General features: G+C 38.5%; 1 protein-coding gene and 1 long non-coding RNA gene across 2 annotated transcripts in view; one reads left to right on the top strand and one right to left on the bottom strand.

The window, feature by feature from the left end:
• The window catches only part of LOC137082143 (Fc receptor-like protein 5), a 47,473-nt gene extending 38,689 nt beyond the window's left edge, over positions 1-8,784 (bottom strand). Inside the window, exon 1 of the mRNA XM_067447696.1 lies at positions 8,700-8,784. Within this exon, the coding sequence (XP_067303797.1) occupies positions 8,700-8,784 (85 nt within the window). The remainder of the gene's footprint in view (positions 1-8,699) is intronic.
• Positions 8,785-16,910: 8,126 nt separating this feature from the next.
• Positions 16,911-18,121, top strand: LOC137080265 (uncharacterized). The gene is made up of 4 exons (XR_010906140.1): positions 16,911-17,409; positions 17,518-17,577; positions 17,731-17,867; positions 18,041-18,121. It is a non-coding gene; the product is annotated as an uncharacterized lncRNA (long non-coding RNA).
• Positions 18,122-24,010: the final 5,889 nt, after the last annotated feature.

The following is a 24,010-nucleotide window of genomic DNA, read 5'->3' as shown; positions in this document are numbered from 1 at the left end:
CATCAAACCTTACACAGAGCCCAATCAAATAGCCAATTGAAATTAAATGAACAAAGGTCTAAAAATGGCCCAAGCTAACAGGACAAAACATTAACGTAACACAATTGAAATGCTTATTGAAATGAAAGTCATCTTACCAATTTTCTCAAACTGTATGGTTCCTAAACTGCAACATGAGATCTATTTACATAATCTATCCATCAAAGTTTAGGCTAATCGAGGTTTTATGCAGAAAAAGGATTGCATCAACTGTGGACGGCTTCAAGGCTGTCCTGCTGCCAGCAGCGCTGAAGTTGCGCTCACTGGAATGACAGGGATGCCGCGGGCAATATGCACGCACGTGTTGCGCATTGTTGTCACGGCGACATAAACAAATTTCCGCATGCAGGAAGACGTATGTTAGGGTAATATTTTAAATTTATTTTAATCACAAAAACAAACCATTGCATCAAGTTAAACAGGCCCATTGGCTACTTGCATAACAAGCAGTTTTAAATTTGACGCTGACGTGACCGAGCCCGACCCGAACCCGAACGTCATTTCTAAATATCTGTCCGAACCCGGCCCGACCCGTCGGGTACCGTCGGGTATCCATCCTCTAGTCTATATATCACATAATAGTGGCAACAACCCGCGGAAAAAACGCAGACTTGGCAACACAGTGCAGTTGAGCTCTGCTGACATTTGACAATGCGTCGCTTCGTTGCTCTGATTGGTTGTAGGTCTATCCAATTGAGGTCTTTCCTGGTTCGGTTGAAACGCCCCATAATCACAGCCCAATGGAGCATCAGACTCATATTCTGACTAGAGCTGAGTATGACCACGTCAGGCTAGAAGAGAGCAAAGAGAAGAGCCAAAGAGAAGGCCCCCAAGATCAGAGAGACCCCGAGCAACAGTTGCAATCTTCTTATATCTATCCCTTGACCATGTGACTGAAACCCTGAGACATTCAAACTGACCAATCAGACCAGACTTCCCCCACTGTACTACAGGTGTGGCACCATTTAGCCTACAGGCCCTCAGCATCTCTTTGTCTTTAGGAATCCCAAACGGTCCCACTGATAAGAGAGAGGGGGTGGAAAACAGAAAACAAATGTCTTTGTTCAATTTCAAATATCAACTATCTTTGATTATTTTGAATTCTTACAGATAAATAACCCAAACCCAGTTCAGTGACAGTGAACCAGAAAGAGAAGCAGCTGCGATTGAGCTCATGCTTTCGATGGTCTAAGATCATTTTCACACCTATTGCTCTTGGGCCGAAATAGTTCATACGTCAACACCACATGATCACAGTTCCAGCTTAAAGGACCCAAAAACAAACCATATTCAGACCACATCATTTGAATGTGTCAGACGCTTGAAGTGCTCAAACAAACAACTGTATGAAACCTTCAAACCACATTTAAAATGTTTAATATATCTACAATATATCAAAATGAACATTTAAAGAGATATAGCTCAAGTATAGTTTTACATCAAGACATTTCTCAAAATAAAATGTATCCGCTTTGCAAAATATCAATAAATAAATCTGTATCTCATGAAGCTGAGACCAACTGGCTAAAAATAACTGAGAAGAGTCTCAGAAAAGAGAAGTTAGTTCTGAGAAAAGCTCGAGCATCATTGATGGGGCGGCAGTGGCTCAGTGGTTCATGTAGATTGTGTAGGTTGGTGGTTCGATCCCCGGTTCCACCTGACCAAGTGTCGAGGTGTCCATGAGTAAGACACCGAACCCCAGCTGCTCCTGACGAGCTGGATGGGCCTTACATGGCAGACACCGCCGTCGGTGTGTGAATGGGTGAATGTGAGGCAAGATGTAAAGCATTTTGGATGGCCATGGGTCTGTTAAAAGCGCTATATAAATGCTGTTCATTTACCATAAACTGTGTGTCCATGACAATGAAATGAATGTGTCCTCTTGAAAAATTAAATTAAGTAATAATTTTTCAAGAGAATGAGAAGTGATAGAGAAGCTGATTGTGTGTTCGGTCACTGTTCTCAAGCTCTCTGAGCCTCTGATGGAGAGTTTATTTAAAGATACAGCATCATTCAACACTAACTCATATCAACACACACACATCAGATTCATCTCAACTACTAGACAAGAGAAGAAACAGTATTACAGCAAAAACTAGCAGAAATAATACAATAAGCAGTGAGACTGTGGGTTCATAGACTCTCCTTCACAACAATCATTCTTTTATCTTGTCTTCATCTGAATACAGTGAATTAAAAAGAGAAAACTAAACAGAAGATATGACAGAATATGATCAAATACTCACAGATGAGAGGCAGTGCACCGGAGCCCATACTGTCTCATCAATCGACTGTTTTCTGTGTGCTAAAACAGACACTTCCTGTGTTTGAAGAAGAGATAAGGGAGGAGGTGACAATAAGTTCAGATGGTGATCTTTCTCAAAGTTATTTTGTTCGTATAAACACACACACACACACACACACACACACACACACACACACACACACACACACACACACACACAAGAAGACAGACACGTGACGTCTAATGTAAGGCCCGGATAATGAAATATGCAGACTTTATCATACATCATAAAGTCTGAATATTTCTTTATCTGATATGTTTATAGTGTGTGAAACTGAGAGATGTCCTCACACTCAGTATTTTCTTAATATGACGCAGGTTATTGTGTGAACTCATTAAAGGTGTTTCTGTTCTCCAGATCTGCCGTACGGCTCTCAGTATAACAGGCCTTGAGTCGATGATCTAAAGAAACAAAAGGTCAGAGTTCATTAAGTTTGGGTTAGGGTTAGTGTAATAAGGGAATACAAATGATAGGGCTGATGGAAAATAAGTCCTGTCCTTATAACAAGTTTAGTTAATGTGTGTGAGACACACACACTGTTGAGAGCCATCTGCAAAGTCAAGTAGAATAAAGCGGATTCATTTGAGCTAGTTTGTTTAATAAAGTGTTTGAGGACTGATATATACTGAATATATATTTCTTTCTGATGAAAATCTTGTCATGAGTGTTTTTCATCATAATTCTTCACCTAGAAGACTTTACAGTGATTTGTCAACATTTGAAGCCCAGAGTGATTGTTCCTCTAGAAATATATTGTGGTATGATAGGCTTGAGTTTCTGAGTTAATGGTTGAGGATGGGCATTAATGGTGGCTGTATATTTAGGCCATTGGTGGATGTTCCTCATGTACGCGTCATTTCCTGAATGTGGTTTGGCTTCAGTTGTCGAGCCTGTGTCTGTGGTTCAGTTAGGGTGGGTTAATGCCAACCCAGTGGGTAAAAATGTACCCTGACTACGTTGGTCCAAAGTGCAAAACGTAGAGGGGTTAATGCAGTATGGGCTGTATTTTATTTTTCTTTATCCTGGTTTTGGTGTGTTAGTTGATTTGCGTATGCATTTTTTCTGAGCTCTTGTTGGAGAGCTGCTTCAATGCCATTACCATTGATTTTTGGATAACATTTTTTTTTTTTTTTTTACATAAACAGAAACATGCTGACTTTTTGGACTTTAGCTTATTCAATGTGGACACATGATCGCGTGAAATTCATTTGGTTTTTCAGTAAGGGCATTTAAACTGCACGTCGCGTTATTTAGATTATATATTCCCATTATATTACTGGATCTGTAAAGGGCTGTGGAATTGCATAAAATGACTTTATCTTGCTGGAGTTTAAAGTTGTTTCTGAACATGTTGTACTCGCTATCGGGTGACGACAAGGCAAGGCGAGTTTATTTGTATAGCACATTTCATACAGAATGGCAATTCTACAGAAGAGGATTTAACGAGTTTAATCTCACATTATAATGACTTTAATCCCAAGATGCTTTTTTTAAAAAAAATTTTTTAGCTTGGCCCTAATCCCAGTGTTAGGTTTGCTTTATACAACATTAGAAAGATTAGACCCTTCCTATCAGAACAGGCTGCACAACTCCTGGTTCAAGCTCTTGTTCTCTCCAGACTGGATTATTGTAATGCTCTTCTGGCTGGGCTTCCAGCATGCACTATCAAACCCTTGCAGCTGATCCAGAATGCAGCAGCGAGAGTGGTCTTTAATGAGCCGAAGAGAGCGCATGTTACGCCTCTCTTCATCAAACTGCACTGGTTGCCAATGGCTGCTCTCATCAAATTCAAGGCACTAGTTATCGCCTACAAAACAACCACTGGCTCTGCACCAATATACCTAAATTCACTTGTTCAGACTTACACACCCTCCAGAAGCTTGCGTTCTGCGAGCGAGCGGCGCCTCGTGGTTCCATCCCAAAGAGGCATGAAATCGCTGTCACGGACATTTTCCTGGACCGTTCCCACCTGGTGGAATGACCTGCCGATCTCTATTTGTGCTGCCGAGTCTGTAGCCATTTTTAAAAAACATCTTAAGACACATCTTTTCCATTTGCACTTGACCAATACAGAATAGCACTTACTGATCACCACAGCAACGACCAAAAGCGCACACTCCTGGATCATATCGACGTCTCTCATCCGGATTTGTGCCTTCAGGCGGGTGTGTTACATAGTAATCATAACTATCAGAATCCAGTGTTCTGAATATAGCGTACGTGAGTTTTTGTTGTAGATGGCTATTTTTGCGCGTTTAGCTAGAATACAAAAACAACCCATTGGGCCACTGAATCTGCATTAACGACAACAGCTGGGGCAACAGCCTTAGTCCTAATGGGTTGTTATCATAGCTATCAAAAAACAGTGTTCGGCACTTTGCGGACGTGAGTTTTTGTTGTAGATGTCTGTCTTTATAAAAAAAAAAAAAAAAAAAAAAAGTTGTGTATTGTGCTAATTAATTGAGATTTCTTACAGCTCTTACAGGTTTTTGGCCTTGTCTGTTCCGTTGCTTCTATTACTCTCCCCTTTTTTGTAAGTCGCTTTGGATAAAAGCGTCTGCTAAATGATTAAATGTAAATGTAACGTAAATCCTCTTTCGTACTATTCAAAGTGCTTTACGTATAAATGATTTAAATAGTGATAACATATGCATAATAAATAGGGGTGACCCCTAATAGTCGAAGATTCGATGCATCGATATGCAGGACCGGATTCGACCACTGATCTCATGGTCGAATCTTCACGGGTGCTATGAAACGAGGATTATACCATTTTGGCAATATGGGTGTGCTCAATCTTAGTGTTATAAAGACGTGTCGCGGCACTGAGGGATCGCCCCTTTAAGGGCACTGAGCTTCGCACCGGGCGCGCCACGCTTTTAAAATTTGAACACATACACCGCCGGCGGCATTCGACACCTGTCCGCGGCGATAAATGTATATTTCCCTCAAATCGTGAATGTACTGATTTCACCCTGTGCTACACGATACACTCATCGTGCAGTGATTCAAAATTGAGCTCGCGCGGTGCATAATGTTCACGTCTGACAATATATATACACATATATATATATATATATATATATATATATATATATATATATATATATATATATATATATATATATATATATATATATATGTGTGTGTGTGTGTGTGTGTGTGTGTGTGTCTTTGTTTATATTGTGGGGACACGGGCAGAAATCATGTTGATGGATGCGGTTATTAACGTTACTGTAGTGAAGCAGAGCAGGACCGAGTGTTGTGGAGCTGAGCACGGCCGCTGGAGCGATTGTTACACAAACACACGGCTCGCGAAGACCGGGACTTTTATTATGACGGGACGGGACACAGTCGCCGGGCGCGCACACTTCCGCTTTTTCCGGTCAGGTAAAGCAGCTATTTTTATCATATCAGATACATTTATGGGGCCATGGGCTTCGGCCATCCATCCGCTCTCTTCCCTGAACTGAAATGAAGTAGAGGACTGTACTTTCCACACGATTGACATCAGGTTCAAGTACGCCCACAAGCCGTGCGAGTTTTTTGTATATTGCAGGTTGGCTGGTGGTTATGTTGCCCACATACCGCCTCCCATGGCCGAGACTGGTATTACGACACCTGTCGGGCCGGGGCTAGTAATGCTACTGCTAATTAAGGTTGATATCTCTGCAGCACTATAACTTGACATTTTTTTAATGACCGCCCTTATTTCTTCTCATTCTTTTGATGCGTGTAGGTCATTTTTTGGTGATTTTTACCTCCATTTTTACACATGGCACCTTTAAAATTTTGAGTGTATTGAAATAAAAAAATTTGAGTTGATACAGTGAAGGAAATTGCTTTAATAAATAGAAGCTCAAAATATTATTGTATCTGAACCACATACATTTTTTTTTATAAATCATGAAAATAGCACAATTTGGCATGTTTCACTGCATCTTCACAAATTAAACACACAATTACCCAATATCTTTACAAAATCTTTTAATAATATTTTAATAAAGGTTGTTGAATCTCAAAAAATGTTCATTGTATTAAAGGTGCACTATGTAGTATTTTTGCATTAAAATATCCAAAAACCACTAGTGCCAGTGTATATTGTGTTCAGTTGAATACTTACAATATCCCAAATGTTTCCAACTATTTGTAAATTGAGAAAATTGCTATTTTAACTCAGGAACCGGGACGTGTCAGCATAGCGTTTGAGCGAGTCGTCTGTATATCGCGTCCTGTCCCAGCCAACATTGCCATGTGGGCCCCATGTGGGTTTTTGATGGGCTGTCACTTGGGCCCTGCATGGGCAACCCAAGTGGGGCCCGTATAATTTTGTCCATCGGCTCCACATGGGCCCCATGTGTGTTAGCCCACAGGGGCAAATGATGGGTCCATAGTAGGCTCTAAGTGGGGCCCATTTGTGTGTTCATTACAGGGGCCAACATGGGTCCCATATGGGTTCTAATAAATGGGGCCAATGCGGGCCACATACAGAACCCTTATGGGGCCTAAATGAGTCGATGACGGTCTATTGATGGGCTCATACTGGGCCCATATGGGTAACCCAGGTAGCACCCATTTGGGGCCCATATGGGTTGATGACGGGATCCAGATGGGTGTTATGTAGGGCTCTTATGGGCCACAATGGGAATATAGATGGGCTACTATATTTTCTGTTTGGGTTATCTTATAGTAAACCCCTAAATACAAATATTACATGTAATCCACTAACTACACTAAAATGTTAAAAGTATTCAATGAACAGAAACCAGTAGTTCATGCTTTAGTTTATTATGGAAGGTTTATTTGGAATAATTTGAAAATGACAACATTTACAACTTTATAATACAAAAGTATAGTCTAAAATAATGTATTTCACAAACAAATAAAAGAAAAACAGTGCAGCTCCTCACTCCTCTGTCATCGCTCTCCAAACAGCCCTTTGAAAAAGACCAAACAAATGAATCACCCATTGAGCCACCTTTTGGTACCCCACGTCAGACAAAAACAGATGGCGAAGAAACGACACACACTAACTGCAAAATAATTCAGAATTAAGGTGATGAATTAAGTGTGAAACCATCAGAAACCCTTTAGTCTCCAGCAGCACAATTTTCCAGAACTGCAACCTACCTGGAGTCTCCAGAAGTCAAGGTGTCAGGATCTCAGAGACTTCAGTGAGCTAAAGAATCCTAAAAAAAAAATTACCCCCACTTAATAAGAATCACAAGCAGATGTGTTGTAAAATACATGGTTATGGTTTTGGAGTATCACCAGCCCTGCAGATGTTGTATGTCTCCCTGTATCTGACACGCCCATTTGAGGTTTTTCAGTCTAATGAGCTAATGAGTTGAATCAGGTGTGATAGATGAGGGAGACCTTATATAATTAATTATAAAGTGAAGATCGTGGTGTAACCTACTAAGACTGAGTATTACCAAATCCTTCTGAAGGCATCACAAATTATTTGTGACAGTATTCTAAAGTGTTACTATATTTGGTATCATTTGTGCATTTATTATTTGAATTAGCACTAAATAAAAAAGGGAAAAAGCACAGACAGCTGAGTGAGGAGATGGATAAAGCTCCTCAGATCTCATTGCTCAGTGGAAACTGTCTGTGACAAAATAAACATTTATTAAAGATCTATTTAAAATTAAACATTTGAGAATGGAAATATTTCCCTCAATGTGCACACTTTTTGAATAAAAGCTAAAATGGTCCCTGTATGGCGCTTTTCTGTGATCACAATACACTTTTTTATTGCCTTTTTTTCTCTGTATCCAGAGGCTCTTGATGCCTGTTACCACTAAATGGCCTGATCTTTTTGGTCAAATTGGAATTGTGCTGGCCTTTTTAGATTTTGATTAGATTGACGTCACATTGTGTCAAAATAACAATACAAATTATTTCAAGGGTGATATTTGTGTGCTATCTATTCAATCCACCTTTGGAATTGACTGTGTTTGCACTTGTCTTGTCTGTGAATGAATTAGACCACTGAGTTGTCCATTTTCAACCCATGAACTCATTTCCCATTAGTGAACTATCTAGGTCCCACATAGGGAGCCCAGCTGGGTTTGTGGGAAGAACTACATTTATTAATATACAAAAAATCTCAAAGTGGTACAGACTTAAAACAATCAACAAAAAATAAAATGGAAAAATTAAGAAGTTATGTATAAACTTATAAAATACTTAAATTGCAATAAATGTAATCAGTTGTTAGGGTTAGGCTGTTACCCATAATTGTACAAAAACAAAACCAACTGCAAACAATAAAACGTTACAATTCTAAATATAGCCCAAATGTGGCCCACATGGGACCCTCAAATAAACCATAATGGGCAACCTAACTGGGCCCCACAACTTTATCGAAGATGGGGCCCACATTCAGCCCATCAAACTGCCCACCCTGAGCCCATGCCCAGATGACGCCCATGTTGCCCAGCTAAACCCCATGTGGGGCCCACATGGACATGTTGGCTGGGGTATAACAATTGACTGGACGATTTGTTTAACAATCACTCCAGCGGCCGTGCTCAGCTCCACAACACTCGGTCCTGCTCTGCTTCACACTACAGTAACGTTAATAACAGCATCCATCGGCTGTGAGGTGAAGACCACATGTCCCGAGATACTGCACTCACACTTGGCCATCAAACTACGCCTTTGTTTAGAGTAGGCGCCCTCCAGTGGACGGAAAGTTGCATAGTGCACCTTTAACTCAAATTTTTAATTTCAATGAACTCAAAATTTTAAGGTAACCAGGTAACTTTTTTCTAAATATTTTTTTACAGTGTAGCTTCCAAAATACGTAAATTAGAAAATATATAATAATGACACTTATGGTAGATGATCGATTATGTCATAAGTTGGGTTGTGTTTGTTGACGTTGTCTAAAGTGCACTATAGAAAGTGTGTGTGTGTGTGTGTGTGTGTGTGTGTGTGTGTGTGTGTGTGTGTGTCTGCGTGCAACACATTCTCACACCCAACTCGTCACATATGGATGCTTGACCCGGACCCCTTGTCGTCACTTTTCAACGAACTGGGCGTACCTTTATCGTCAATTTTCGATGTGCAGGGTAGTCCGATAGACTTTTATAGAACTCTGAAGCGTGGTCAAGTGCCTTCCGCGTCACAATTAAGACGCAAAAGGTACCCCAAGGCGTCATGTTTCGACGCGCTGGGTGGTCCATTAATTTCAGTGAGAAACCTTTGGCGTCATACACATACGCACTGGGTATTGGGAAAGTTATCGTCATGGTGAAAATGTATTAGTTTATGATTTTGCCATTATGACATGTTGGAGTGTATTTTTCAATTTAATCAGCAAGCATAATTGTATTTACATTTATCTTATGTACGCTATTTAGACATGTTTAACATGTAACCCAACCCCATCCCTAAACCTACCCATTTGTGTGAACATGATATAAAACACAGGATATAACATACGTCTGCATCCACGAGTTATTCAAAAAGTTAAATAATCCAAGTTTTCCGAGGCCAAACGATTGATTTGTATGAAGAAAATCTCCAAAAGCGATCAGCATCTCCATCTGCCGAAGATCATGAACACATCAAAATATTGCCGCCCTTTACGTGAGATTTCATAGTGAAATGTCATTGGCTCTCGTATGTCTTGTGACCAATTGCGTCATTACGTCAGCATTGATTGTAAAATGTCATTGGCTCTCGTGTGTCTTGTGACCGATTGCGTCAGGCTCAGGAGTCTTTTGAATTATTTGAATGAGATATGAATGAGTTCGTTCACGGGGCAGCGGGATCATCATTTCAGCGATTAAAACATCAAGATCAACTCTGTTCTTCACATGAAGATATCGTATGACTTCAGAAGACTTGGAATGCAACATGAGTTAATGCTTTTATACAGTTTTGGTCAGTTTTTGCAATAAATTCTTGTGACTGTACATTTATTTGCCTGCTATGTGTTTTATATTGTTAAGATGTGGGTAGGTTTAGGGTAGGAGTTGGGTTAGTTGCTCCAAAATATAAAAGTAGCCTTTAAATATTAATAAAATCATGTCTGCTTTTATAAACGCAAATAATTAAATGCGTCTGTTTATGACGCCAAAGGTTTCTCATTTTAATGAACGGAGCACCCAGCGCGACGACAATTGATGATAAAGGTACGCCCAGTTTGTTGAAAAGTGACGACAAGGGGTCCTGGTCAAGCGTCCATATGTGACGAGTTGGGTGTGTGTGTGTGTGTGTGTGTGTGTGTGTGTGTGTGTGTGTGTGTGTGTGTGTGTGTGTGTGTGTGTGTGTGTGTGTGTGTGTGTGAGAGAGAGAGAGAGTGAGAGTGAGAGTGAGAGTGTGTGAGTGATGTAGATTTCAAAATGTCTCAAAAGAAGTTGAAGCCTTGCCCCTCATGCCAAGCACCTAACCAGGAGAGGGGAAGTTGAATAGAGCATTTTGTCCATAATTCAAATGTGTGTTTTTAATGTTCTTCATTTCTCATTATCAGCTCAATTGGACACTAAAGTATGCTCTTACTAAATGACGCTGTATGATTCTGTACTGTGTTACTGTGTGGTAATGTAAGGCGTCTGGTTGATATACATGTTGATCGATTGTTTTGCACCAAACGCAATAAGGCAACATTGATTAGAGTAGCCTGTCTACATCTGCCACTTTCACTGTATGATTATAATAATAATAATCCTGTATCAGTCTAGAGATGCATATTCTGAATTGCATTGTTCTTCGTGTGTTCCTCTTTTTCCTGTAAACAGCCAAATTAAACTGTATCTTGATTGTTCTTTTCTGTTACTGTGGATCTGATGATCTCACTTTGGTATACTTTTACCAACACAGGTGAGTCGCAAAACCTGCCGCTCGTTTCGCAGCCATCTCCCAGCGGCCAAAAAAAAAAAACCCTGGACAGGAAGTGGAGGAAAAGGGTCCTTAAAAATAGAAATGCAGGAAGAGTGTGGACTCTGCCCATATTGCAGTAAGCAGAAATACTCATATTTCATTAAGCAATATGATTTGTTTCACTTTCATTAATATTGTGTGATAGGGCAAGGGCCTCATTTTACAAAAATAAGTTTAATCTGTCAGTGAATGAATTTGAGGAAGTCATAGATGGCATTAGTGTAACATTATTTTAATTAATTTGTAATTTTATTGATATGCATGGAATAGAATACGCACGTGAATGCCATCAGTCTTTATTCAAGAACCGCCATAAAGCCAAAACAATCTGTTACTTAAATTATCCATTTATCACTGTAGCGTTTGGATCAGGGGGATAGGTGGCCAAAGAGGGAGTCAGACAAAATTAATTTTTGTTATCATATTTTGTTTTGTGTGTGTCCAGTCAATATAATTATTTTTGAAGGGTGTCAGGACTTTTAGTGTTCCCTTTAGAAACCCAGATTTCTAACTACTAGACCACCAGCATCCAGCACAACATTACATGAATATTGGTTGTTTAAAGCAGGGGTTCTCAAACTGTTTGTGCCAAGGACCCTTTGTGTGGGAGAACAATGTCCAAGGACCTCCTCATAATAAAAACATTTAGCATATGCTTGCTACCGTTTGCATACTTGGATGCCATTTCTATTCTCTGAAGTTGTGTCCGTCCGGGTTCACCATTCCGTGTTTTCTGGCTGGTGTGTACTAACTTGGTCTTTAGTCAACTTTGGATTTTGAATCACTTAATGATGTTGACTGACTCAAACATTTATCCACGTTCATCAGCTATCTTAAATCAAATAAGCAACGCTAAGCAGCCGGAAGAACGGTTCATCATGACCTGAGTGAAGTGATTCAAGAGATAAACAGATTGACTTGATTAGTCATAATCACAAAAAAGTTAAATGTTAATGTTTTAATTTATCAGTGCATTTATAATCAAGATTTTATATCTAGATTCTAGATCATTACACAACGATAAAGCACAACTTATTCAAAGCAAATCCACTTTGAGAACCACTGGTATAGAGGACAGAGTTCACACTTACATCAGTTAAGAAGAGTAAAGATTATGTGCACTGGGCTGTGTCCCAATTCTATTTTTCGCCAAGAAGGATAAGGTCTCTGGAAAGTGAGCGGCTGATGTGGTGACTCATCTGCCACACACTGAGGATAACCTAAACATTGTGGCCACCATGAGAAAGGCCTACAATTATGTATTGATCAAAGAAGGTAGGAGTTGTGTAATTTAAGTCATGACAGTTTTTAATGTTTTTTATTTTATTTTTTATGATGGGGAAATATTGAAAATTAACATACACATACAATATTGTAGGGAACTCCACGACGACAATGCCAGAGCACCAGACCGAGCCCCAGCCTCAGGGCCAGCTAGATAGTTCAATAAGAGTTTCAAAAACTAAATAAAAAATATATAATATATAATATAGACCCTGTGTCTATAGGGGTGGGCCGGGGTTGGTGGCGATGTAAGTATCTGATATTTGCTGCGGGCGAGGGCTTCGATTCTCTCTCTCTTTTTTTGACCATACATGTGTTTGCATCCCTGAACTCTACACATATCAACATGTAAATTGGAAAATGTTGGCGTTATTCTGTCACTTTTTGAGCAGTCGGCTAGCTGGAGCCATTTATCTTCAGTCTTTGTGCTAAGCTAGGCTAGCGGTGTGTGTGTCAGAGAGAGTTATGGCACACACGGAGATGAGAATGGTGTGTATGGACCAAGAGGCAACCTCCCGCGGTCTCTCTTGAAGCCTATACAGAAATAATTTAAACTGCAATTCCTCGACTGGCTCCAGAAGGAGCAGAATCTCATTGAGCCCCATGTTAAAATGCCCAACTTTACAGCAGGAAAAAAAAAAAAAAAACATGTTTACAGCCTGGTACAAATTGTGGTTTTGGCCTATATGGCTAATTTTGCCCTTCATGACAACTGTGAGGAGGTGATTTTTATTTTTATAACTCATCCGTTTACATTATAAAATGCTCCGCCCACATCCCACTTCTTTGCCAATTTTCTGTCATCCGGGCGTGACTCGTGATGCAACGAGTCAAGATGCCAAGATAGCAACGCCCAGCTTGCCCCTACTTTACCGTTCAGAACGGCTTACCGGAATCCTATGGGTTACGTCACGGACACGATACGTCCATATTTTTTTTTACAGTCTATGGTATGGACCAAGCGGCAACCTCCCGCAGTTTCTCTTGAATCCAATACGGAAGTAACTTAAACTGTAATTCCTCGACTGGCCACTAGAGACAGGCTCCAGAAGGAGCAGAATCTCATTGAGCCCGATGTTAAAATGCCCAAATTTACAGCAGAAAAAAACATGTTTACAACCTGGTACATTTGTGGTTTTGGCCTATATGGCTAATTTAGCTCTTCATGAGAACTGTGAGGTGGTGCATTTTTTTCATAGCTAACTTATTCATTTACATTATATAAAGCCTTAAAGTTCTGCATAATTAAGAGTGTGTTCACTTTGATTGACAGGTAGCCATTTATCCGCTGTCTGTTAGTCATCGCATCACCTAAGCTCCGCCCACATCCCGCCTCTTTGCCCATTTTCTGTTATCCGGCGTGACGCGTGATGATGCCAGCTCGTCTCTACTTTGCGCTTCAAAACTGCTCTTCAGAATCCTATGGGTAATGTCACGGACACTACGTCCATGTGTACGTCCAAATGTGTGTGTTCCTTTCAATTCCTTCAAACTTTTGTTTGATTCTCCGCTCCTCTTTTCAAATCAGTTTGGATTATTTTGTGTATAGTTTGAATCTTCTTTTGGTTGCGGTTTTGTAAATCTCTTGTATTGATTCAGTGTGTTTTCTTACGTATTGTAATTGAGTGCATTAATGTGAGTTTTCATTTATTTAATTTATTTGTAGTTGTCAGTTTACCTGATTTATTTTTTTCCTTTCTTTTGTGTCCCAATTTCAGTCTGAGTTTTGGAATCTATTTATTGTTTATGTATTTTAATTTTATATCTATTATAATTTTAATTAGTTAACCTTGTGAAATATTGTATTGATTTAGGCTAAGTTTCATTTATGTAATATTTAGAGTTAAATGTATTTTTCTGGAGTTTGATTTATATTTATTTTGCTGAATTCATCTGGGTCACACCCTGAGCCCTGGACACAATATGAAGAAACTAGACTTCTTAATATAATTCAGCGTCACTTCTCTTTTAACACTCAAACCATCAGAGACTCAATATGTACAGATGAGCGTGAATATGCTGTCACACATTGTCTATAACGTGATTTTGATTGTGGTTGGATGGACTGGTTATTGTTCAAATATTTTGACTGTAACGTCACAGAGCATTTTCAGTAATTCGAGGATGAGATCTGCGCCTGTGTGTGAGTGTGTGTGTGTGAAAGTGATGTAAAAGGTGAGCAGGAGAAAGATGTTCTACTCTTCTTCCTTTTATTTCCCCTTTTCTATCTGTGACGTCCGTGTCAGGGTTTTGTCTCAGCAATCTACTAGAAAAATATGACCCGAAAGCAGAATGACAAGTGACCCAGGAACAGAAGATATCATGTCCATTTTCTTCTTATGAAACCTGTGGACTCGATGTCCTGACAGGCTGGAGCTGAGCTTGTGCAAACTCCACAAACACAATAATTTACCATAATGAAGATACATTGAAAAACGAAAACTACCAAAAACACACAAACTCTGAATACAGCTAAAAAGTTTTTTTTTGTTTTTTTTTTGTTTGTTTTTTTTACAGTCAAAGATTGGCCACTTCTTTGAAGAGTTGTGCTCTTTATTATGGCGTTCATATACAGGTGTAGTTTTGTTTTGTGCAGTTTGAAGCACATGAACATTAACGTGTGTGTGTGTGTGTGTGTGTGTGTGTGTGTGTGTGTGTGTGTGTGTGTGTGTGTGTGTGTGTGTGTGTGTGTGTGTGTGTGACTCATATTAGCTCCACAGATGATCTGTCATTCTTCAGAAGCTGGAATCATAATTCAATGTTCGTTTGTATGAGAGCGTGTGTTACATCCCATCTTGACATAGTTGCCAGGGTCGCGGTTTTCCCGCACAATTGGGCTATTTTGAAAAAGGAGTTGCGGGAAAAATTACGGAGCCGCTGGTTGCGGTTTATTGGGCTACATTTAAAATGTACCGCGGCCGCAAAAAAAAAAAAAAAAAAAAAAACCTTTTAAATGGAACCGTTAATATTAGTGGGTATTGATCCCCAGCCCCAGGAATGATTACTTGGCAACAACCTGCTGCGCGCGTTGCTGCACGTGAGATGTGAGAAGCACGTCAATTATGCCTTTGAAACCTCATCACGTCACGTTATGAATAGATGTGGTTGTGGGATTTTCTGTTCTGTTGTCCGTGAATGAGGAAGCAGTGCACCATTATAAAATGTCAGGTAAATGGGGAAAATATGGAAAGAAATATCGCAAAGAATGGGAGACAGAGAAAGGATTAAAGGAATTTATTCGAAGTGTTCCAAATGATGATACAAAAGCGTTCTGCAAATATTGCAAATGTGAAATCAGAGCTCACCACGGTGATCTGTTAACTCATGCTGCGACTGAAAAACATTAAAAAAAATGCAGCTCCTTTCTCAAATGCCAGAACATTATTTGAGACAGGCAGTTCATTTCTAAGAACTAATGTTGCTGTGAAAGAGGCAGAGTTGAAGCTGGCTGCCCACGTGGCTTGTCACTCAAGCACTTCAACTGTTGATCATTTAGGAAGTGTGGTGAAATTTCCAAGAAAGGGATTAGTTTACATCGAACGAAATGCACAGCACTAATTAATTCAGTGATTGGACCAGTAGTACATGAAGACCGTCTGGAGGATATAGGAAGTGGACCATACTCTCTTATTGTTGATGAGAGCACTGATGTCACAACCAAAAAACAACTGTGCATTGTCATGAGATACTACAGCAAGAAGCTCTCACCAATCATTAGCACTTTTGCAGGAATGATCAATATAGTAGCTGGTGATTCACTGACCATAGCAAATGCACTGTTCAAATTCCTGGATGACAACAAATTGTCCATACTAAATTGCATTGGTCTTGCAACTGATGGCTGTAACACAATGTGTGGGCAACATAACTCAGTGCTACAGAAATTCCGTGACCGCAATCCTCATATTGTCTACATAAAGTGTGTGTGCCATTCTCTTCAGCTCTGTGCATCAAAAGCTGTCAGTGTCCTCCCCAGAAATGTCGAGTACATGGTTTCTCAGACCTACATTTAGTTTTCAAATGCCACCCAGCGTCTCCAAAAGTATTCTGAACTATACAAAACCATAAATGTACACTGTAAAAAAAAATTTTGCGATTTTGTTATTTCAACAATTTTTTTTCAGTAGAGATAACTAGATTGTCCAGACAACAAGGCATTTTAAGTTTTCTTGTCCTCAACTAGACTGAAAGTTAAGTGAACAAGTATAATTGTTGTTTAAACTCAAAAACATATGTTGAAATAACTACACTAGATTTTCTGTTGAATGAACAAGTATAATTGTTGTTTTAACTTAAAAACATAAGTTAAACTGTTCTGGATTTTACTCTAATTATACTTTAGTCTATTTATTTAACTACAGTAAACTAAACTTAATCTACTATGTGCAGCTGATTTATATACAACACTCTAATTATATAGATATGAGCACATTTATTTAACTTACCGTATTTAATACGTACCATTCCACACCATATAAACCAAGTCTTAATTCAAGGAGTCAATGAGTAAAGAGTTTTTGTATTAACACGGCTAGTGAAAACAGCGCCATCTGGCGGAGAGGATAATTATGTACATCCAGGAAATGCACGTGCTGTATGCGCGCGCCCCCGTATCCCCTCCCCCACCGACTGACAGACCAGACGCCATTTCCATTCAATCGCAATGCTGAGCAAATGAGTAGTGTTTACACCGACCGGCATAGTGTTTTATCTCATTAACAGTATGAAGTTTATAACATTATATTGTGGTAGGATGGTATGTGTGTGTGTGTGTCCGTGCGCACCTAAACTTAGAGATATCTTCTTTGACTCGCGGTGCAGAGCGGAGGATAGAAACAGGCGACTGAGGCGAGAGAACTTTTTCACAGGGAAATATTATAAAGTAAGTGTTTTATCTCATTTACCATTTGTTTTTCATAATTTATTTATTTATACCAATATGTAACTTATATGCTGTGCGCGTTTAAAGAAGCCAAAACTTTTCTCTCAGGGGACATGACTCACCGTGCAGTGCAGACATGGAGTTTACTTTCAACCAAGATAACACAAAGTAAGTTACGTGTTTAACCTCATCTACAAAGTGTATTTATGACATTATATTGTTTTATAATTATATTTGTGTGTGTGTGTGTGTGTGTGTGTGTGTGTGTGTGTGTGTGTGTGTGTGTGTGTGTGTGTGTGTGTGTGTGTGTTGTGCTCCCAGAGCCGTTGAAATACAGAGTTCCTAACGTTACAGCTTTTACCTCGCGGGGTTCATGGAGCTCTCAACAACTCGCGCCGTCTATTTGTTCGAATGGTTGGAGGTGGACAGCAGTTTCACTATATTTGCTGCAATTTCTGGTAAATATTAACTTTATGAATTTAAATAATATCAAATTGTGAAATTTGAAGTAATCAGCCCTAATTAAATCACATTGAGTCATTGTACAGTGTAAACATTGCAACATGTTGTCAATAAGCCTATAAAATGTTTTTTTTTTTTTGTTAATGTTTTTATCTATTGCTCCCACAAGAAACTGAACTGGTTTACGGATTGGATGAAACTACATCTCGCTTCACTGCATGGTCTCTCTCTCAGATCGCCATCAGACACAGATAAGTTTCATGAAACTCCTTGAAAATTATTAAATGTGAGTTTGAATCGATACAGGTAAAATAAATAACTATTAAAGGGTAAGTTCACCCAAAAAGGAAAATTACCTCATGATTTACTCACCCTCAAGCCATACTAGGTGTATTCCAGACGAATACAATCAGAGTTATATTTAAAAAAAATCTAAATATAAATGGCAGTCCAAATTTTTAAGCCCAGAAAAAAGTGCATCCATCCATTGTAAAAGTAATCCACATGGCTCCAGGGGGGTTAATAAAGACATTCTGATGTGAATCGATGGGTTTGTAATGTAAAAAGTTATAATGTAAAATATGTAGCTTCTGGCGCGACGGCCTTCCGTATTAAAGTTACGGAAAAAATGTAACTGGCACGGCGATGTCGTCGGACGTAGAGGGGAAGAAAAACGCAACTGGCGCAGCGACGGCATCGGACATGGTGTAAAAAAAACGTAATTGCCGCGACAATGACGTCGGACGTGGCGTAAACCTTTTGAACTTCGAGAGGCATTACACTTATTTCGGAAGTTGAAGGCGGTCCGCCAGAAGCCTTTATTAACCCCCTCGGAGCCTTCTGGATTATTTTTATAATGGATACAGGGCTTGACATTAAGCATGTTCATGTGCTTGTCCGGAAAAAAGTTTGATATTTTGTGTGTGTGTGTGTGTGTTTTAAATATAATTTATTCTGAAGCAATATGCTGACCAGTATTCAATCAGCTTTGACATATTTAAATCTGCATATTTGTGAATTTTTTAATTATTATTTTTTACCTTATATAAAGGGCATTTCCCCTCTAATCTTATTAAATATAGGCTATGCTTCAGGTTTCATTTTATATTGTAAAATTTGATCTATACATTAATTTAAAATAAGACACTATAAGGGCTGTTACCAATCACATTAAATAATTTACACTGAAAAATCTAATTTGCATTAAATAATGTTTTGAAATTTGTATTTTTGGATAGACCAATAATGTTTAAACATCAAACCAAACCTCCAGTAGGTGGCCGTTTTAATGAGTGAGTCATTGAGTCGTTCATTCAAACGATTCATTCAAACGCTGAATCGTTCAGTAACACACATATTGCTGTGACGTGTTGCGGTTCTGCTGTGAATGATTTTCACTGCTGAAATAGAACAAAACATTAAATATTGCTTCTTAAATGTAAGTGACTTTAAGGGAATGTTAATTTAAGTGAATGTTAATTAATTGTTTTGCTATGAACTGTCATATGAAGTCAGTGTCATTTTCAGTCGTGGTGGTATTCAGGAAAACGGGTCAAGTGTTGTAATGTCTTCTCTAGCGGCTGCACAAGTGTCAACAGCGCGACCTTGTTATCGTCAGTTCATTATATATTATTATCCACTATCAATCGCCACTTACACTAAATTAATGCAATCATTCTTGCATTTTGGTGATTCGCTAGCTATTTTTTGTTTTAATCAGGTCCATCGGGCAAGTAAAATTCTCTTTCACTTGTCCCTTCGAAAAATCCACAAGCGTTAATGTCGAGCCCTGGGATAGATGCACTTTTTTTCTGGGCTTCAAAATTTGGGCAGCCATTCACTGCCATTTATAATTTTTGGATTAGCCAGAACTTTTTTTAATATAACTGATTCAGGGCTCGACATTAACGCTTATCTGGGACAAGTGAAAGAGAATTTTACTTGCCCGATGGACAAGGGCCTGATTAAAACAAAAAATAAACTAACGTTAGCGAATCACCAAAATGCAAGAATGATTGTGCATTAATTTAGTGTAAGTGGCGATTGATAGTGGATAATAATATATGATGAAATGACGATAACAAGTTTGCGCTGTTGACACTCGTGCAGCCTCTCGAGGAGAAATTACAACACTAGAGCCATTTAAGCTGTTTCCTGAATACAATCACGACAGAAAGTGACTCTGATTTCATATGACGGTTCCATAAACATTACATTAACATTCACTTAGTCACTTACATTTTAGATGCAATATTGAGTGTGTTTGTTCTATTTCAGCAGCGAAAATCGTTCACAGCAGAACCGTAACGCGTCTCACAGCAACTGAACGATTCAGTGTTTGAATGAATCGTTTGAATGAACGACTCAATGGCTCACTCATTAAGATGGCCACCTGCTGCCACCTACTGGAGGTTTAGTTTCATGTTTAAACATACTTTCTAACATTTGTATTTGTCTATTCAAAACTACAAATCTCAAAACATTATTTAATGTAGTTGTGATTTTTCAGTGTAAATTATTTTATTTGATTGGTAACAGCCCTTATATTGTCTTATTTTAATTTAATGTATTGATCAAATTTAACAATATAGAATGAAACCTGAAGCAGTGCCTTTATTTAATAAGATTAGGGGGAAAATTCCCTTTATAAAAGGTAAAAATATCCTACATTTCAAATGATTCAATATGTTTTTTTTAAATCACAAATATGCATATTTAAATATGTCAAAGCTGATTGAACACTGGGGAGAATATTGCTTCAGAATAAATTATATTTACAACGCACACACACACGGAAAAACAAAAAAAAAACTTCTTTTTTCCGGAGAAGCACATTTTTTATTTGGCCAAGTGAATGAACGATTTGAAACAAGAATGTAATACACCTAGGATGGCTTGAGGGTGAGTAAATCATGGGCTAATTCTCACTTTTGGGTGAACTAACCCTTTAATATGACAGTGGTTTTAAATGTTGTTTTTGTTGCTTTTTTGCATTTGAATATTGCACTTTACTAGTAGATACAGCATGAAATAAACATGTATGAACATCAGAGAATATGTTTAAAGATACAGTACAATGTATGAAATCTGTATTGTCTCATGTAATCGCAGTGTTTCAACTGCGCAAACGTTAATAAACGTCAATAAATAGCTTTTAAGCAATGTCATGTCACATTTACCTCAGAAAAAATATTCTGTCAGCTAAAAAAAGTATATTTACTATATTGCATAGTTATTGTATTGCTGTTCTTTAGTATTTAATGTATGTTTGAATAAATATTTTATGACAGCACCACTTAAAATTTGTATCTGTGTCTCATTTTTTTCCAGCCAGATGATGATGAGAGAGACATTGTTCATGGGGTTAATGTAGGGCATCTTGACCATGAGTGAGGACATCAGACATGATAGTGCCTTCCCAGATGATGTTGTGGATGTGGATGTCATACTAGACGGAGATTGTGGTCATGGATCTAGAAGATGCCCTAAATGCCTTTGCCACACTGTTTGGGCTCGAGCTATGAGGTTATCCAACTTATTATTTTATTTTTATTTTTAGTCTAGGTTTAATGGTTGGGGAGAGCTGCAAAGCTGAAAAAAATGCAGTGAGGTAACACTGGTGCATATGTGCTGTTTATGCTCATTGATAAATGTACTGAAGCTTGAGAGCTTACACATTGTTAAATAAAATGAACTTAAATTAAGTTTAAATTAAAATGGTATAAAGCCATATCAGAGGTGTTTAACAGTCTGTGCCGTTTCTTTTTGCAATTTTCTGAAGAAAGGACATTTCAGACCTTTTGTGAGGTTGTTTTTGGTGTTTGTTTTTGCAATAAATATAAATGTGTACTGATATGTGTTGCTGTGATTTTAATTTGCTATAGGTTTTATTCTAACTCAAATGTAATTTACAAATCAATATAGTAATGCAATTAATACTTATTAAAGCAGCTTTGCAACCAACTAAAGTGAAGTTATGATGACTAGACCATTTAAGTTCAGAAAACTGAAGTGAAGTTATGATGACTAGAACATTTAAGTTCAGAAAACTGAAGTGAAGTTATGATGACTGGAACATTTAAGTTCAGAAAACTGAAGTGAAGTTATGATGACTAGAACATTTAAGTTCAGAAAACTGAAGTGAAGTTATGATGACTAGAACATTTAAGTTCAGAAAACTGAAGTGAAGTTATGATGACTAGAACATTTAAGTTCAGAAAACTGAAGGGGAAGTTTTTATTACTAAATGGAATTAGTTCAGATAACTTATCCAAATAAGTAAGAGAAACTTAAAAAAACCAATGCAAAAAGATAACAAAATATATTAAGTTAAGTCAACAAATAATTTTTTACAGTGTAGGTGAAAGCCCGCTGAAGATTCTGCAACTGTCTGACACTAGGTGGCTCGCTATTAGTGAGTGCATCAACGGGATCCTTTCACAGTATGTGGAGCTTAAGTTGCATTTTCAGTTGACAAAAGACAGTGAGAGGAGCTATGCTGCAGAACTGCTGTACCAAATGTACAGTGACAGCATTAACCTGATATACCTACAATTCCTCCAACCAATTGTGTCAGAGTTAAACAGGCTTAATAAAATCTTTCAACTTGACAAACCCGATCCTGCAAAACTTCTAACTGAACTTCTAACATTTTACCGGTCCCTGCTTGAGCGCATAGTTTTGCCGAAGACATTACAGAGCTGGCAAGACATCATGGAGTTTAACCTTTCTGATGAGAATCTTTTGCCACTTGATGCTGTATCCTCTGGGGTGCAGTTCCGTCTTGCTTTGTTTGAAGCCACTGGAATAAGTGACCTTGCTGAACAGGACATGAAACGCAGGTGCAGGGACTACATGCTAGAGTTATCTAAGGAAATTAGGAAGAGACGTCCAGATAACATTAAACAGTTAGAGGCTCTCACATTCCTGTCACAGAGTCATGCTCTGTCATCAAGTAAGCCAAGGATTGATGATCTTCCCTTTTTCCACCTCTTCAAGGGAGATGTAGGAAAAGCAGAGCAACAATGGAGAGTAATTCACACTATGGAATGGAAAAATGCAGAAGATGGCAAAACAGAGGACTTCTGGGTAGAAGTTTCTGCATACACAGATACTGCAGGGGATAGAAACTTTGAAGATCTTGGCAATTTTGCATTGAGTCTTCTTGCTTTACCATTCAGCAATGCAGCAGTTGAGCGTTCAATTTCCCAAATGTCACTGATAAAGAACAAGCTAAGAAACAGGCTAGAGCAGAATTCTTTGGTAAATATAATGAGGATTCGAGCTTACATGCAAAGTAGAAACATATGCTGCCATGAATTTAAACCATCACCACGGATGCTTTCCCTCTTCACTGCTGAAATCTATTCAGCAGCACCTGAGAAGAGTGGAGAAGAGAGCACACATGTCTAAAAGGAAACAGCCCTGTTGAGATTGTATATAGTTCTGTTCAACATTGTAATCAAAATGAGGCTGCACAGTTAGGCCATCTAAGAAGAAAAGGTTCTGAAGAGTTCTGAAAAAAGAGAAGACAAAAACAAAGGGACAAGTGTTCAAGTTCACCCAGTAAGCATATTGGTAATACAATTGATAAAAGCAAGTGTATGTTAATTTAGCTTGACAGTGTGTTGATTTTTATGCTGATGCTTATGTGTAAACAGAAGAAACAGCAGATATGGAGAGAAGAGCATCAGAGAGAAGTGCTGAGAAGAGAAAAAGTAAGTACAAGTTAGTACTTCTGACTAGGGAGATGAAATGTTTTTGTTTGACCTTTATTGTATGACATTGTGTAAAAAAATAAAACTTATTAATAATTTGGGTAATACAATAGGCCAAAATCTTAAACACACACACACACACACACACACACACACACACACACACACACACACACACACACACACACACACACACACATATAGTTTATTTTTTGGTCTTTTGTGGAAATCCAGTCTTTGTCTAATCTGATTGGACACTGGAAAATTGGGCTAGTTTTCATTCCATTTGGGCGGGTTTTGAGTTGTCATTGGAAATATTTCTGGGACCTGGCAACCCTGCATCTTGACGTTTTCTGAACTATAGTCTAAACTATAAAACGACAGAAAGCATGTAGTAGATTATGTGCAACAGGTTTATTATT

Source organism: Pseudorasbora parva, chromosome 1 (genome assembly GCF_024679245.1).
Source record: "Pseudorasbora parva isolate DD20220531a chromosome 1, ASM2467924v1, whole genome shotgun sequence".
In the NCBI taxonomy this organism is placed as follows: domain Eukaryota; kingdom Metazoa; phylum Chordata; class Actinopteri; order Cypriniformes; family Gobionidae; genus Pseudorasbora; species Pseudorasbora parva.
The sequence above is the reverse complement of the archived record's forward strand: the minus strand, read 5'-3'. Positions and strand labels throughout refer to the sequence as shown.